This window comes from Anomaloglossus baeobatrachus, chromosome 5, assembly GCF_048569485.1.
Source record: "Anomaloglossus baeobatrachus isolate aAnoBae1 chromosome 5, aAnoBae1.hap1, whole genome shotgun sequence".
Lineage (NCBI taxonomy): Eukaryota > Metazoa > Chordata > Amphibia > Anura > Aromobatidae > Anomaloglossus > Anomaloglossus baeobatrachus.
The window spans coordinates 526,707,171-526,723,667 of NC_134357.1; the positions used below are offsets into that span (position 1 = coordinate 526,707,171).

Below are 16,497 nucleotides of genomic sequence, written 5' to 3' on the forward strand. Positions count from 1 at the left end.
GAGTGCCAGCTTACATGATGCTTCCACGGTTCCTGAACGCGGGCTATACTGATCATTTTCTGTTAGAGATGAGCAAATCTCTTTGAGAATCAAATTCTCAGTGCAGGATCCAATCTGTCCTAGAGAGCAAAAATTTCCCTCCCATTGGGGTAATGCAAGGCCCAAACTGAAACTGACTACAGTACCCAAACAACTCGGGGGGACAGTATTGCCAGATTTTTTCTTTTAGTATTTAGCTGGCTAATTAAAAGTGCTAAGTTCATGGATGCCTGGCTCTTGCTTACCTAATTCATAGTCATGTAGCCCATGCAGTTGGGACGGATTGCCTACTCTGCTTTCTGGAAGCAGATAAGGTGGGCGTGCAGACATTACTGCCACTCCTTAGATTGGCTCGACAGGTCTGGAGACACACAAAGAAGTTTACGCTTTTCTCTGATACCATTGCTGAAATGCCCTTATGGCAGAATGTACATCTGCCCACATTGTCTGACCATCTGTCTTTCACATTCTGGAGTTCACACGGCATTTTCTCTCTTATTGCTATATATGAACAAAATGTCTTATTGCCTTTGACCAGATCAAGTCTAAATTTAACATTTCTAGGTGTCACTTTTACAGATATTTACAGCTCAGGACAGCAGTTCAACATCACCTATAGAGGGTGTGATGGTGAAATATGGGGGGTTGTGTATAATTTTGTGTAGGTTCGTATTTTAGACGTCGTGCTCTGTCCATTCTGTGTATTCCTTGAGTGTACATTGTCCTGTTTGCCGGTTAATCACCCACTGCCGGGCTTTTGTCCCTAAGTCTGGGGGAGGGAAGCCTGGGATCCCCCTAAACTCTCTGCTTACATGGGGGATTATTCATTCTGGCTGAGAAAGACAAGAGAGAAGGAGTAAGATTGATCCTCTGAGGGAGAAGCAGCACCCCATAGAGCTGTTGAGAAACCCCTATTTCTCTGGAAAAGGACTGCTGGAGCATTGTGACTGATCCCCGGGACATTTATCCCATTACTGGACTACTTTACCCTCTGTGTGGTGGATTATTTGATAGACCTTCTGACTTGCTTGGAATAAATGTTCTTTGGATTGTTCAATCATCTCTCGGTCTGTTGATTGTGTGATATCAGGGAAGGACCCCATGACAATTGATGGCAGCGGTGGGATCAAAAGAGCAAAGCCCAATGGAGATCCATCCACAGACTGAGTACAGAAACTGGACCGTATCCAGTTTACAGGAGAGAGCAAGAGATCTGGGCCTGAACTACCAGGGACTGAGTAAAGAGGCCTTAATTGATCTACTGGTGGGTGCGAGCCAGACCACCTTCTCCCAAATGTCTAATGGACAAACACTGGATACGGGGATCCCTGTCCAAAAAAGCCAGTGGTTGGTGTGGTTCGAAGAAGAGATGGCGGTTCTGGGCCTAGGTGTATCTCAGGAGTATAAGGAGGAGGCTGCTCACTGAGCACAGAGGAGACAAGAAGCAATAGAGTCCGGCAGAAGGAGTAATACGAGTTGGAGTGTAAACCCAGCAATCCTGGAGCCTGCACAGATCAGCCGGGAAGACTTCAAGCCATTTGATGAGGATTCCGGAGATGTGGAGGAGTTCTTCAGGAACTTTGAGTGAGCAGCACTGTGTCGTGATGGAGGTGCCCCACTCTGGCTGGATGCATTTGTTAGTGGGACTCCTGAACGGAAGCTTGGCGGAGGCTTATTGCACCATTGACTCACAGCGGAACCAGGATTACAACATTGTAAAGCGGACTATCCTGGAATACCATGCTATCACCCCAGACTCACATAGGGCACAGTTCCGAGACCTCCAATGCACCACGGGGGGATCGTTTAATATGTATGCCCATCAGATGTCCCAGGCATGTTGCAGATGGCTGTAAGCGGAAAACACCTTTACTATGGAAGACATTATACAGGTATTTCTTATTGAACAATTTCTTTACAAGTGTCCCTCAGAAATACGGAAATGGGTCAGAGAGCGCACGCCACACACCTAGGATAGAGCTGCAGTCCTGGCTTATGAGGATCTTACTATCCGACCACAATGGAGGAGACTTCTGGACAATAAGCCACAGCCTGCTTCTGCACCACAGCCCTCTCCGGTTATATCTGCCCCTTCAACCAGCCGCAGACCGATGACAGCCACGGCTCACAATTCTGGGTCCCAACAGTTCCGACCACGCCTTAGGGTAATCACAGAGAGGAGATGTTATGGGTGCGAGCAACCTGGGCACCTGCAATCCAGTTGTCCCTCAAGTACTCGGAGGGACTCCCACGCACCACCACCTAGTATGGTACATTTTGTGCATTCCATTCTGCCTGAGGAAGAGGTACCACCACCGCCACTGGAGTGTACTGCTGACCCCTGCACCATAGATGCCCCTGTTGGACTATATGGCCTCCGGTCTTTGTCACCAGGTTCTCCAGAATGCACATTGGAAGGAGTATGACGCAGCGCATATGTTATCGATGTGGGCAGCCGGGGCATTTGCAAAACACTTGCCCTGCTGGTTGACTGAGGAATGACCTTGCACCAAATCGACCTGTTAGTTCTCTACAGCCAAATACAAAGGGGGAAGAGTTCTCACCCCTTCAAGTTGACTTGCCTAATGGCTCAGACACTCATAGTCGACATGGACACGTTTTATTGACACGTTTGTGACATGGAGCAACGACAGTGACTCACTAAAGGATGTGCTCAAAGTGCTGCCCATTGAGTTGAATTGTCAACGCGATTCTCTTCTCCCACTCTTGACACAACGAGAGCAATACCGCAGAAGAAATGCTACCACAGGTCTACTGAATCCGTTGTTTCAGGTGCCCCATATCCTGGATCTGCGGTATTGCTCTTGGTATGTCAAGAGTGGGAGAAGAGAATCGCGTTGACAATTCAACACAATGGGCAGCACTTTGAGCACATCCTTTAGTGGGTTACTGTCGTTGCTCCATTTCACAAACGTGTCAATAACTCAATAATGAATAAAGCTAAGTTAAAAATGAGCACACCATTGTTTTTCTTGTGCAATTCCGTGTTTGATGTGTCACATTACCTCTTTCCCATTGAAAAAGTAAAGTTCAAATTCAAAATGGCGGCTTTGCAGATGGCTGCAATGGGCGTCACCCAGCCTCAAATGTTTTGCCCGTCCCATGTACTAATATGTCACAAATGGTAAGGTGATATCAGCAACCACTTCCATTTTAACAGGGTGTATCCACACTTATGGCCCACCCTGTAGATTGAACCTTATTGTCCAGATGGAAGGAGTGCCCCCTTAACGTCAGAGAGGGTTTTACATCGAACATATTTTTTGGTCTATGTATGTACAGACTGATCTTTTAAAGTACAGGGATTTTTACTGCAGAGGACTGCGGTTAAGTTATTTTGTCTGATGAAGACCCCTTCAGTGTGCTTGAAACATCTAGAAGAATAATTGTCTGGAGTAGAAAAGTGAGCACTACCATGAGTGCGGTGTCTGCCAAAAGTAAAGTATCCCGAGACCACTTGTTTGAGAGCTTTTCATCCATAGAGGGGGCTCACTCACAACTAAGAAAACTGCTATCAATAAAGAATGGGATCTAACCATCCTCCAAGAGCAACTTCTCCTAATGATTCAGGAGCAATTTGATAATGCATAGAGATGGGCGAGCACTAAAATGCTCTGGTGCTCAGTCCTCAAGTCGAACAGCCCAGACGCTCTGAAATGGCTTAACTTGAGTATAATGAAAGTCAATGATTGAGCAGTTCATCTCTCCGTTTGCGTACAGCCAGACAAAAAGAGACCATTTCTGGGGGGAGGGCATGACTTTTTCCTCTTTTGACACACTACATCCGAAAACGTTGCTTTAACCCAAGTGAGAGTCATTCAGAGACTGTAAATGGCTCTTTCTTTGAATTGCCTGCACACATCATGCAGTGAAGCAAAACTATGCATTGTGGTTGTTGTTTCACGAACGAAATATCGGAGAACTTCCTATACTTGGCTGAGTTCCGGGAGTATCAGAGCACCCCGATGCATGATTGAGTAACGAGCAGTGGCGAGAACACTCGCTCATCACTACTGATGATGTTTATTCTAACTTGATGGAGACTTTGTGTGACGCCCTGGACTAGTCAGGTAGTCACAGGCATAACACCACACACACACCCCCTCCCCTGGATATTCACACCAGTCAGACAAAAACCCTTGTTGCCTCCCTCCAGGGTCTGACGTCCACACCAGGTGGGACGGAGCCAGGCGGTTGTCCCCACCCACCAAGGAGTTCACAGGCCTGGAGGCGGGAAAAGTGACAGATTGAGTTTGGAGGTAAAAGTGAGAGGTCAGAAACTGTCGGTGTCTGGGTAGGCCCAGACACAAACAGCAAGGTTGGCAGACGGTGGTGGCCGTCTGCAGGAGTTAGTGGATCTCTGCAGAACCGTAGGACCGGGGTCGGGCGGTGGCCCGCTGGTACCGAATCGGGGAGTGGAGTGAAGCTAAGCACAAAGGCAGGGCCATCGGACCCCGACTAGGCTTGGAGCCACCGACAACTGTCAAATGCGAATGTGACCGGAACCCCAGGGGTTTCCCAACAACCAAGACCCGACAGAAGGCAACAGTCCACACCGTGAGGATATACAGCCACCACCATAGGCTAGAGATCCAAGGGCCAGCGCCTACGGGCAAAACGGGCTCCTTCGGTACCTATACGCCGGGGAGCGGACTACCGGTGGGCAACCACAGGAGTCAGAACATTCTAACCAGGTGCAGGGAAAGACAGCCACCATCAGCCGTCCGGGGAGAGCACAAACACTGCAGACGGCTGCGGGACCCGTCCATCCAGCCGTTTGGTTTACCAGAGACTCTGTCATTGACTGCCTGAGTGAGTACACCAGTGCCATCCGGCACCGCGCCGCGCTGTCCCTGCAACCCTGCACCCCAGCCATCCAGCCTCCCCGTTACACCACCGGGCCCCGGGATCACCAACCCCTACCCACGGAGGGGACAACATCCTAGCTGCTCCCTACCATCGCTCCCGGGATCCCCGTCACCAGCAGCGGTGGTGCCCTTAATCACCACGACCCGTGGGTGGCGTCACGAACTATCTCCCAAAACAAACCACCCCCTTTTCACTCGTGGACGAGGAGCGCTGCTCGAGTCCCCGGGTACGGCCCACCGCTCGAGCCACTGAGCAGCAGCAGAAGCCCCGGACCCGAGCGTGGCGAGCGCGTCCCCTCCGCCCGCGACATATGTCACAAGGCATAGTGAGAACTAAATGGCTTGGTGAACAAAACGGGCAGCACGGTGGCTCAGCGCTGAGGTCCTATGTTCAAATCCCACCAAGGACAACTTCTAATAATATAGGTTAAGTGCAGTGGAAATAAATGGTGCTATATAAGTGAGTAAAATTAATAATTAGACCATTGAAATTTTAGGGCAGTGGCTGGGTAATACCCCATATCTTAATCCCATTGAGAACCTTTGGTCAATCCTCAAAATAAGCGGGTGGACGTACAAATACACAGAAATTATAATAATCTCCAAGGAATAATTAGGCAAGAACAGGTTTTCATCAGGCAGGATTTGGGCCAAAAGTTGATATCCACCTGTCAGGGCGAAGGGTAGAAGTCTTGAAAATAAGAGTCAGAGCTGAAAGTACTGAGTCTGTACATAAACTTGATGTATTTGTAAAGAAAAATGTAAAAACTTATGATATACTGATAATTGTACAACAGTAATCATCGAAACATCAGACAAAGAGATCTAAATACTAAAGCAGAAAAGTATGACAACTAAAATTTCTATGACTATCAAAACGTTTGGCTTCAACTGGAAAAATTTCCTTTTCTTCTCATTCAGGTCCCTACAATATTGGATCCTCTCAGTGGAGATCTTCTATATAAAAGAGAATTTTCCTGATTGACCTCTCAAGGATGGATAGGGACAGGGACAAGATGGCAAAGAGGATATTACACCTCACTCTAGAGATCCTCTTCCAGCTTACTGGAGAGGTGAGAGATTCTGATGACGTCACATTACATCATTCTTATCTATGGGAATAACAGATGGACAGAACTGGAGAGGTGAGGACTCTGGAAATGTCTGTAGTGAGATTTATTAATGTGTCTCTCCATAACCAGGATTACACAGTAGTGAAGAAGACCTCTAGTGAGCGCTGTCAGGACCCTATGTCTGAGGGATGGGGAAGACCCCTGAGACCAATCACGGGGCCTCCACCTCACCCCCTCATACATGAGGACATCAATGACTACAATGACCAGAAGATCCTAGAACTGGCCTACAAGATGATTGAGCTGCTGACTGGAGAGGTGACACTGCTGGGAATGCTGGGACATTATACAGTAACGCTATGAAGGGATCGGGGGTGACGGTATCATTGTATGTGTCAGGTTCCTATAAGGTGTCAGGATGTCACTATCTATTTCTCCATGGAGGAGTGGGAGTATTTAGAAGGACACAAAGATCTGTACAAGGACGTCATGATGGAGGTTCCCCAGCCTCTCACATCACCAGGTAATAGACCGGACTAAATACACACGGCCTATAATTATCTGTATGTAAAGAATGAATTCAGTCCCTGTATGTGTTTCCTCCAGTTCTATCCAGTAAGAGGACAACACCAGAGAGATGTCCCCGTCCTCTTCTTCCACAGGACTGTCAACAAGAAAATCCAAAAGTCCTTCAGGATCATCAGGTAGATGGAGAGAAGGTGTCATTTAATCTCCCTATGATGTGTAGACGACTGTGAAGATCTTCTGCTCAGTCTTGTTTTATCCATCAGTATTATGTGTTATACTTGTATAATGAGAACAGTGGAGATGGCAGAATTAGAGCTGATCAGAGATGTGACATCTCCATCTGTCTGTGACTTTTACAATATGTGTTTCAGGGTGAAGATCTGACCCATATTAATACTACAGAGACATATGTGAGGGATGATGAGTGGTGTAAAGTGGAGATTCCCACATCTGACTTCCAAGGTGAGTAAGAACCAATAAATGCAGAGAAGTCACAGATTCTTCTCCACCACTGTCTGGTACAGTTTTGTGTTATTTAATGTGAGCTCTGGGATCTTTCAGGCTTTCCATCTTGAAATGGAATGATTTGTCAAAATAATAAATTAAATAATGATAACATATGATATTGGTATAGGCAATTAAAAAAGGTTGCAAAAATACAACTGAAATTCACCAATAAAGAGAAAAGGAACATGCGGTGATTAAATCCATCTGATATTATATGTCCTAAAATATTTTCAATGAAGCTCAGTGACAGCTAAAGTTAAGGTTTTGATTATTTACAGCAGTGCATTTTCCTTTTGCATTGTATTATTGACTATTTTGTCATCCACAAAGTGCAAATTTGTAGAAATTAAAGGCCATAACTCTTTGAAAGATGAAGACTACGACAATAGTGGATCCTTTGTCATTAAAACTTTGTCTCTCAGAACCTACTGACATTTTTATATACATATGCATGGGTATTATGGAATATTTCTAAGCCTTGAATTATTGTACAGTTTATATTCATATTTATATTCCTATATGTCTCACTTCTAATCTCCTTGCTGCCTTCCTCTTCAACACCCAGCACCACAATCCCTTCTTCACTCACTGCTGTCTCTTGCCCAAAAGATGTGGGTAGTGACCACAGTGTCGCCCACTGATGACATGCTATTCTATGGACAGTTATAGAAGCTATGAAGAAGTGACTGCATGGCCATACTCCTATACAAAATGTGGCACAAAAATGAGTACACCCCATCAGATTTTTGTAAATATTTTATTATATCTTTTCATGGGACAACACTGAAGATCTGACACTTTGATGTAAAGGACTCAATGTACAGCTTGTATAACAGTAAAATTTGGTGTGCCCTCTAAGTAACTCAACACACAGCCATTAATGTCAAAACCGCCGGCAAGAAAAGTAAATACACCCTTAAGTGAAAATGGTCAATTTGTGGCCAATTAGCCATCCCCTAATGTCATTTGACTCATTAGTGTTAGAAGGTCACCGATGTGAATTGGAGCAGGTGTGTTACATTTGGTGTTTTCGCTCACGCTATCTCATGCTGGTCACTGGAAATTCAACATGGTGCCTCATGTCAAAGAATTCTCTGAGGATCTGAAAAAAAGAATTGTTGCTCTACATAAAGATGTCTGAGGCTATATGAAGATTGTCACCAAACTGACACTGAGCTGCAGCACGGGGGCCAAGGCCACACAGTAGTTTAACAAGATAAGTTCCACTCAGGACAGGCCTCACAATTGGCGACCAATGAAGTTGAGTGCATGTACTCAGTGTCATATCCAGAGGTTGTGTTTTCAAAATAGATGCAGAGGTGGGGGTGTCAGCCTGTCAATGCTCAGACCATATACCGCACACTGCACCTAATTGGTTTGCATGGCTGTCATTCCAGAAGGAAGTCTCTCCTAATAATAATAATAATAATAATAATCTTTTATTTTTTATATTTCGCCAACATATTCTGCAGCACTTTACATACATACATCAGAAACACATTCAGGCTCGCAATCTAAATTCCTTATCTGTATGTCTTTGGAGTGTTGGAGGAGACCGGAGTACCCGGAGGACACACACACAAACACGGGGAAAATATACAAACTCCTTGCATATGTTGTCTGAATTTGAACCAAGGACCTAGGTGCTGCAAAGCAACAATGCTAACCGCTGCTTCTAAAGATGATGAGCAAGAAAGACCACACACAGTTTGCTGAAAACAAGGAAACTAAGGACATAGATTACTGGAAACGTCCTTTGGTCTGATGACACCAAGGTGAACTTATTTGGTTCAGATTGTGTCAAGCGTGTATGGCAAGAACCAGGTGAGGAGTACATGGAGAAGTGCATCTTGCCTATGGTCAAGCATGGTGATGGGAGTGTCATGGCATAGGGCTGCATGAGTGCTGACGGCTGTAGAGAGCTACAGTTCTCTGAGGGAACCATGAATGCCAACATGTACTGTGACATACTGAAGCAGAGTATGATCCCCTCCCTTCAGAAACTGGGTTGCAGGGCAGTTTATCAACTTATGACTAAAGATAAGCAACCCTTTGGAGGCTCCGTTTGCTGGCCACAAATTTTTTTCTTTTGTTACACACTACATCTAATCACGCCTTTAGTACTCCCAGTGCGAGTCATTCCAAAACTACAAGCAGCTCGCACAGGGCTGAGAACCAAGCGTACCTGAGCACAGCTTTTCTCACGCAAGTTAAGCTTGCATGTAAAGTATCCGAACTCCGAACCCAAGCCCTGTTTTCTAAGTTGGTGTTCAGTTTGAAAACTGAACCTCAGGTTCACTCATCTCTAATAATGACTCCAAACACACCTCCAAGACGACTACTGCCTTGCTAAAGAAACTGAGGGTAAAGGTGCTGGACTGGCCAAGCGTGTCTCCTAAACCCTACTGGGCCTCCTGAAATGGAGGAGTGCAAGATCTCTAACATCCACCAGGTCTGTGATGTCGTCATGGAGGAGTGGAAGAGGATCCAGCTGCTCCTGTGAAACACTAGTGAACTCCATGCCCAAGAGAGTTAAGGCAGTACCTTAACTTATTGGTATACTTACTTTTGTTGCCAGCGGTTTAGACATTATTGGCTGTGTGTTCAGTTATTTAGAAGGCACCAAATGTACACTTATACAAGCTGTACACTGACTACTTTACATTGTATAAAAGTATCATATCTTCAGTGTTGTCCCATGAAAAGGTATAATAAAATATTTACAAAAATTTGAGGGGTGTACTCACTTTATACACAGACACAGTATAAATATTGGACCATACCTTTAATAACACTACATGACATGGCTGTATTTGTCTCATATTTATAATTTTATTTTCTACTTTGTATTTCATTAGAATTTTGCTACCTGCCCTGCAATTTGTAAGAAAATATTTATATAGAAATATTATAGAATAACAAAATAATATTAAAATTATTTATACAAAAATTAACCATTATTCTTTGCAGGTGACTATTTCAGCAGTTTAGAGGGTCATGTGATATCTTCAGATTTTAAAGAAGAAGATAATGATATCATAGAATATACATATGAAGAGCAGGCAATTATTCCAGACATACCATCAGCCTTTCCTACAGAAGATCTATCATCTAATATTTTTCAAACGGTCGTATCTTCTGATTCATTACATTGCGAATCTGATGCATCTCACACAGGGGAGAATTCATTTTTGTGTTTAAAATGTGGAAAATGTTATGCTGATGAATCAAATCTTGTTGAACATATAAAAAGTCACACAGAAGCAAAGGAATTTTCTTGTTCAGAATGTGGGAAATGTTTCACAAGGAAATCAAATCTTTTTGAGCATCAAAAAACTCACATGTGGAAGAAGCAACATTCATGTTCTGAATGTGGGAAATGTTTTACGAAGAAGTCACATCTTATTAGACATGAGAGAAGTCATACTGGGGAGAAGCCGTTTTCATGTTCCGAATGTGGAGCACGTTTTTGCTCTCAATCGAATCTTACTACGCATGAGAGATGTCACAGCAGAGAAAAACCATTTTCTTGCTTAGAATGTGCAAAATGTTTTTCTCAGAAATCATATCTTATGAACCATCAAAAAACTCATAAAGAGGAAAAGCCATATTCATGTTCAGAATGTGGGAAAGGTTTTAAACAGAAGTCCGTTCTACTTAAACATCAACGAGTTCACACAGGGGAGAAGCCATTCTTGTGCACAGAATGTGGGAAGTGTTTTTCCCAAAAATCACATCTTATGGTGCATCAGAAAACACACACAGGAGAGAAGCCATATTCATGTTTAGAATGTGGGAAATGTTTTTCTAACAAAAGAACTCTTGAATTCCATGAAAAAACACATACAGGGGAGAAGCCGTTTTCATGCTCAGAATGTGGGAAATGTTTTGTGTGGAAACCAAATCTTGTTGAACATCAAAGAGTTCACACAGGAGAAAAGCCATTTGTATGTTCAGAATGTGGGAAATGTTTTAAGTTTAAGTCATGTCTTGTTCCACATAAGAGGACTCACATGGGGTTGAAGCCATGCTGATGCTCAGCTTATGGGAAATATTTTAATCATACCTCACAACTTTAAAAACAAAGATAAAAAAGGACATATTATTTAAGCAGATTGACTATTTGCTCTGTTTCTCCCCTGTTGACACGAATCGTATTACTGTAATGTGAGTCATGTCTTGCGTTTCTGAGGAATTAATGTGCCTATGTGAATTGTAATGTAATGTGTTGCATTGTTGTATGTATTTTGCCAGACTGCAGATTGCAAGAGATGGGTAACAGCTGGGACTAGCCCCACTGGGAAGGGTTAGCTTGCAGGAAGAGAGACAGTTTCCTGTTAGAAGAGAAGTAAAGACCCAGTATGTGATGAAGACAAACCTATGCAGACAGCATGCAGTGGGTGACCTGTGACAAGAGAGAGGGAGCAGACTGAGACAGAGAGAGCATGTGCCTAAGGCCTAGGACACTGGGCAAGTAAAATAGGACAAGTGGAATGTGATACAAAATAGCAACCCAGTTGGACCAATGTTACTCTTTCAGGCAATGTCCTTCTGCGATTTTTTTTTTTTTTTTCCTCAGGCGGAATCACACAGAGAAAGCAATCACAGCATTCTGCAAGTGTATGCGAGAGCCGTATTCACTCGCACCCATACAAATAGGTGTGAGTGAAACATCAGACTGTACTCAGATGACATCCGAGTGCAGTGCGATATACGCATCAGCTGACAATGAAGGAGATGGAGAGATTAATCCCTCTCTCTCCTCTGCAGCTCCCTCCTTCTGTTCTGCAGCTGTGATCCGATCACAGGATCGGATCTCAGTATAATAACACTCGCTTGACAATTGCGGCAGAAAGGGAACCGAGGGTCATTAGCACATCGGATGCCATGCATTCGTGTGGCCCTAGGCGAAGAAACAGGCTGAGACACATGGAGAATGACAGCATCAGGTCTAAGAACCAAAATTACAACTTGTCCTGCTAAAATCAACCCTATATTTGCATATGTCAATGGAAGAATATAAAACTTATGGCTCTGGTAAGAAGAGAGGGAAAAATGAAAACTGACTGTTGAGACGAGGAGTTAATACACTGTGTGCAGAAATATTAGACAAGTGAGTATTTTGACTATCATTTTTTTCAGATTTTCCAACTGTTTAAGTTGTATAAACCTGAATTCTTGTTGGATGAAGCAGGTAAGCGGATTTGCATTTGTGTAATGAAAGGGGGGGGGGGGGTACGACCAAGGATATAACACCTTTTATCAAGGTGTGCAGAATTATTAGGCAGCTTGTTTTCCTTAGAAAAAAAATTGGTCAAATAAGAGGTTTCACTGCCTCTGAAAAGTCAAAAATTGTTACAATTCTTAAAGAATTCAGCAATCACAGAACCATCCAAAGTTTTGTTGTATATAGTCAACAGGGTTGCAAAAATGTGTTGAAAAATAAAGATTCTCATTAACTACCAAAGATGTGAGAAGAAACAAATCTGAAGTGACCAGGAAGCCATTATCTTCTGGTGCAACCTCCATAGAGGCTAAAAGTACAAGGTGTTCAGGGACATGGAGAAAGCAAGGGACTTGGAAACCAGCCACCACTGATCAAGACACAGAAAGTGAAACATCAAGTCTAGGCCAAGAAATTTCTCAAGACAGATTGTTAAAAGGTTTTATGGACCGAGGAGATGAGTGAGTCTACACTCATAGGATACTATCTATTGATGTCATTATAATGTTAATATATATCATGTAAGTAATTATCTCTTAAACTTATTGTCTTGTTATTTAGTATAATTAATTCTATTTTTTACTTGTATACAGTGTGTCCACCCATATCCTGTCCACCGCCATTAACTTGAGAACGGCGGCAGCTATAGGAATAGAAGTGGTGTCTAGGTATAGTAAAGTAGCCATGCGCTATGCAATGAAACCATCTATAGCGCCACCTGGTGGAAAACAACGTAGTTAGCATTTTTATCTCAAAAACAGAACGAGATAGAGAAATAAAGTGAATTAAAAAAAATTGTAGGGCATCATCAATTCAATACGAATCGACACCTTGCATACAGAAATGCTATGATATGAAACCCATGACCCCCCAAAACATTGAATACTTATTTCACCCGCTATGTATAGTCATATGAAAAAGTTTGGGCACCCCTATTAATGTTAACCTTTTTTCTTTATAACAATTTGGTCATTTGGAGATTCAAATAGAAGAACAACTTGCAAGTGGCCACCTTAAATACCTTTTCTCATGATTGGATACACCTGCCTATGAAGTTCAAAGCTCAATGAGGTTAGAAAACCAATTTAGTGCTTCAGTAAGTCAGTAAAAAGTAGTTAGGAGTGTTCAAATCAAGATATTGATAAGGGTGCCCATATTTTTGCAGCGGTCAAATTTTGTTTAAACGCAGATTGCACATTTTCTGTTAGTACAATAAACCTCATTCAATAAAGAAATATTACAGAGTCCATCAGTTATTAGATATATGAAACTGAAATAGCTGTTGCAAAAAGAAAAATTGTTATAAAGAAAAAAGGTTAACATTACAAGGGGTGCCCAAACTTTTTCATATGACTGTGTGTGTGTGTGTGTGTGTGTGTGTGTATGTGTAATATATACACAGTATATCACAAAAGTAAGAAGGCCCCTCACAGTTTTGTAAATATTTTATTACATATGTTCACGGGACAACACTGAAGATATGACAATTTTATACAATGTAATGTAGTCAGTGTCCAGCTTGTATAATACTATAAATTTGGTGTGCTCTCTAAATAACTCAACATACAGCCAATAATGTCAAACCTGCTGGCAGCAAAAATGAGTACACCCCTAAATGAAAATGGCTAAATTGTGCCCAAAGTGTCAATATTTTCTGTGGCTGCCATTATGTTCAAGCACTGCCTTAACTGATAGGCATGGAGTTCAAAAGAGCTTTACAGGAGCAACTGGAATCCTTTAAGGTGTGGAGACATGCTTGGCCAGTCCAGGAACCTTTACCTCAGTTTCTTTAGCAGTGGTAGTTTTGGAGGTGTGTTTGGAGTCGTTATGTTGGAATACTGCCTTGTGGCCCAGTGTCCAGAGGGAGGGAATCATGCTCTGCTTCACTACTTCACACTACAAGTTGGCATTCATAATTCCCTCAATGAATTGTAGCTGGCAGCACTCATGACACTCCCACCACCATTTATATGAAGTGAAAGCTGCACACCAAATTCAGAGAAATATGAATAAGCATAACCGCTATATGATACATAAAGAAATTAAAAATACAATTAGCCATATGAAAAATTGGAAAAAATTTAAAATGTGACATTGCATGACTGCTAAGGATTATTTGGGAAAAAAAAAGATATTTTGCTAATGTATTGATCAATTCATTACTGCCCGATACCACTTCACGGTAATCTCTTATTTATTGGGTTCTAACCAAATGTTACCTCTATGTGCGGTTAAAACTTGCTTGTGTATGGGAAGCAGGGACCTGGCTATATAGGAAATTGAATAAATATGGCTGAAGCGCAAGACTGGGTTCCCAGATGGAAAAAAAACTGCATAACAATCAAAAAGATTGCTGGAACACCATTGCAAATGTGAACAGGGTGCTAGCTGTGGAGACATGCTTGGCCAGTCCAGGAACCTTAACCCTCAGTTTCTTTAGCTTTGGTAGTTTTGGAGGTGTGTTTGAGGTCGTTATATTGGAATACTGCCCTGCGGCCCAGTGTCCGGAGGGAGGGGATCATGCTCTGCTTCAGTACTTCACACTACAAGTTGGCATTCATGGTTCCCTCAATGAACTGTAGCTGGTGTGAAGCCCCTCACCTGCAGGTCGCCTCAGGGTCTTCACGTGCTGGGAATATTCCGACAACAGGTATGTCAGGTTAACCTCAAAAGGAATCGTGATGCCACTCTCGGTATTTGCGGTCAGGGGATGACTGCCACTACAGTTTAGCGAGGTCTGGGGCTGTTGGTATGAGCAGTTAGATGGTGTGGCCTCCCGAGAGTGAGGCTGGCCCCAGGGGCTCGAGTGTAAGTGCGTAGTACCACAAGTCGCAGAAGAACTCGCACACAGGCAGCAATGTCTTTCAGGGTTTTTACTCACTTTCTGATGGTAGAGTGAGGCAACCCAGGCGATGCTATGATGAGCCAGGTGGAACCAGGTATCCTTCAAGCTGACATAGGGGTGACTGCTGACTCGCCTTCGTAGCACTTCTTGTTTTCGGATAACCCCTAACTTGAAGTATTGCGGGGTTCACCCAGGAAAGTTGCGACTGCCTTCCTCCCCTTTGTGACCCGTTTGCTGACAGCGTGGACCAAGGATAAGATGGCTCCAGGCTCGATCCTCCTTATGGGCCCCCTCGTTGCTGTTGATGCTGCGGGCTCTGTGATGGTTGGTGTGGGACTTGTTGTCCACCCCACCGGCAGGTTTAGTAGGTAGTTAAACTTGAGCCTACTTCGGGAACCTGTTTCCCCTGCGTGCCTAGTCCTCCAGAAGCCTCCGTACACGACCAGCTGGTTCCCCTCAGTGTCCTCCAGATCTAGCTGATTTTTCCCAGCGTCTTTCCTTCCGACTTCTGTGACTGAACTCCCCCACCAGCAGCCACTACAAGGGGCAGGGTCTGACTAGTGTCCTGCTCTTCAGCTTTACACCTCAGACTCGGCTGCTCCACTCCTACTCCTTTGACTGCCACTGCAAAACTCCCCATCTTCAGTCCCACCACCCACCACTAGCTGGGATGCGAAGGCTACGTCCCCTTCCTGGGTCTTCCCAGGGGTCCCTTCTAAGCTGTGTGTGTGTCCTGGATACTTCGTGTCTGTGCATACACACCCTAGTCAGCCTTTGGGATTACCTGTTTGTACTAACCCAGCATGGGTGCAGTACTCAGTGGTGCCTGACCAGGTCAGGGGCGTCACATTGGCAGCACTCATGTAGCCCGACGCCATGACACTCCCACCACCATGCTTGATTGTAGGCAAAACACACTTGTCTTTATACGCCTTACCTGGTTGCCGCCACACATGCTTGACACCATCTGAACCAAATAGATTTATCTTGGCCTCATCAGAGCATAGGACATGCTTCCAGTAATAAATTTCATTAGTCTGCTTGTCTTCAGAAAACTGTTTGCGGGCTTTCTTGTGCATCATCTTTAGAATAGGCTTCCTTCTGGGACGACAGCCATGCAGACCAACTTAATGCAGTGTGTGGAATATGGTCTGACTGAAAGGCAGACCCCTCCTCCCCTGTAATCTCTGCAGCAATGCTGACAGCACTCATACATCTCTTTTGAAAAGACAACTTCTGTGTTGTGATCCATGCCGGGTTCAGCTACCGCTGAGCCGTTGCTAATATTCCATCTCTGGGTTTCAGGTCATGCAGGGGTTATCGTTTCGGAGGTCAGGCTGCTATATCCTGGCACTGCACCTCCGGAACCTCATCAGTAATAGTTCTGCTCTG

At 43.9% G+C, this 16,497-nt stretch overlaps 1 protein-coding gene across 1 annotated transcript in view; it reads left to right on the top strand.

The window, feature by feature from the left end:
• LOC142312110 (uncharacterized) overlaps positions 1-13,037 on the top strand; it is a 68,833-nt gene extending 55,796 nt beyond the window's left edge. Inside the window, exon 8 of the mRNA XM_075350993.1 lies at positions 10,670-13,037. Within this exon, the coding sequence (XP_075207108.1) occupies positions 10,670-11,070 (401 nt within the window). The 3' untranslated portion in view covers positions 11,071-13,037. The remainder of the gene's footprint in view (positions 1-10,669) is intronic.
• The last annotated feature ends 3,460 nt before the right edge of the window (positions 13,038-16,497 follow it).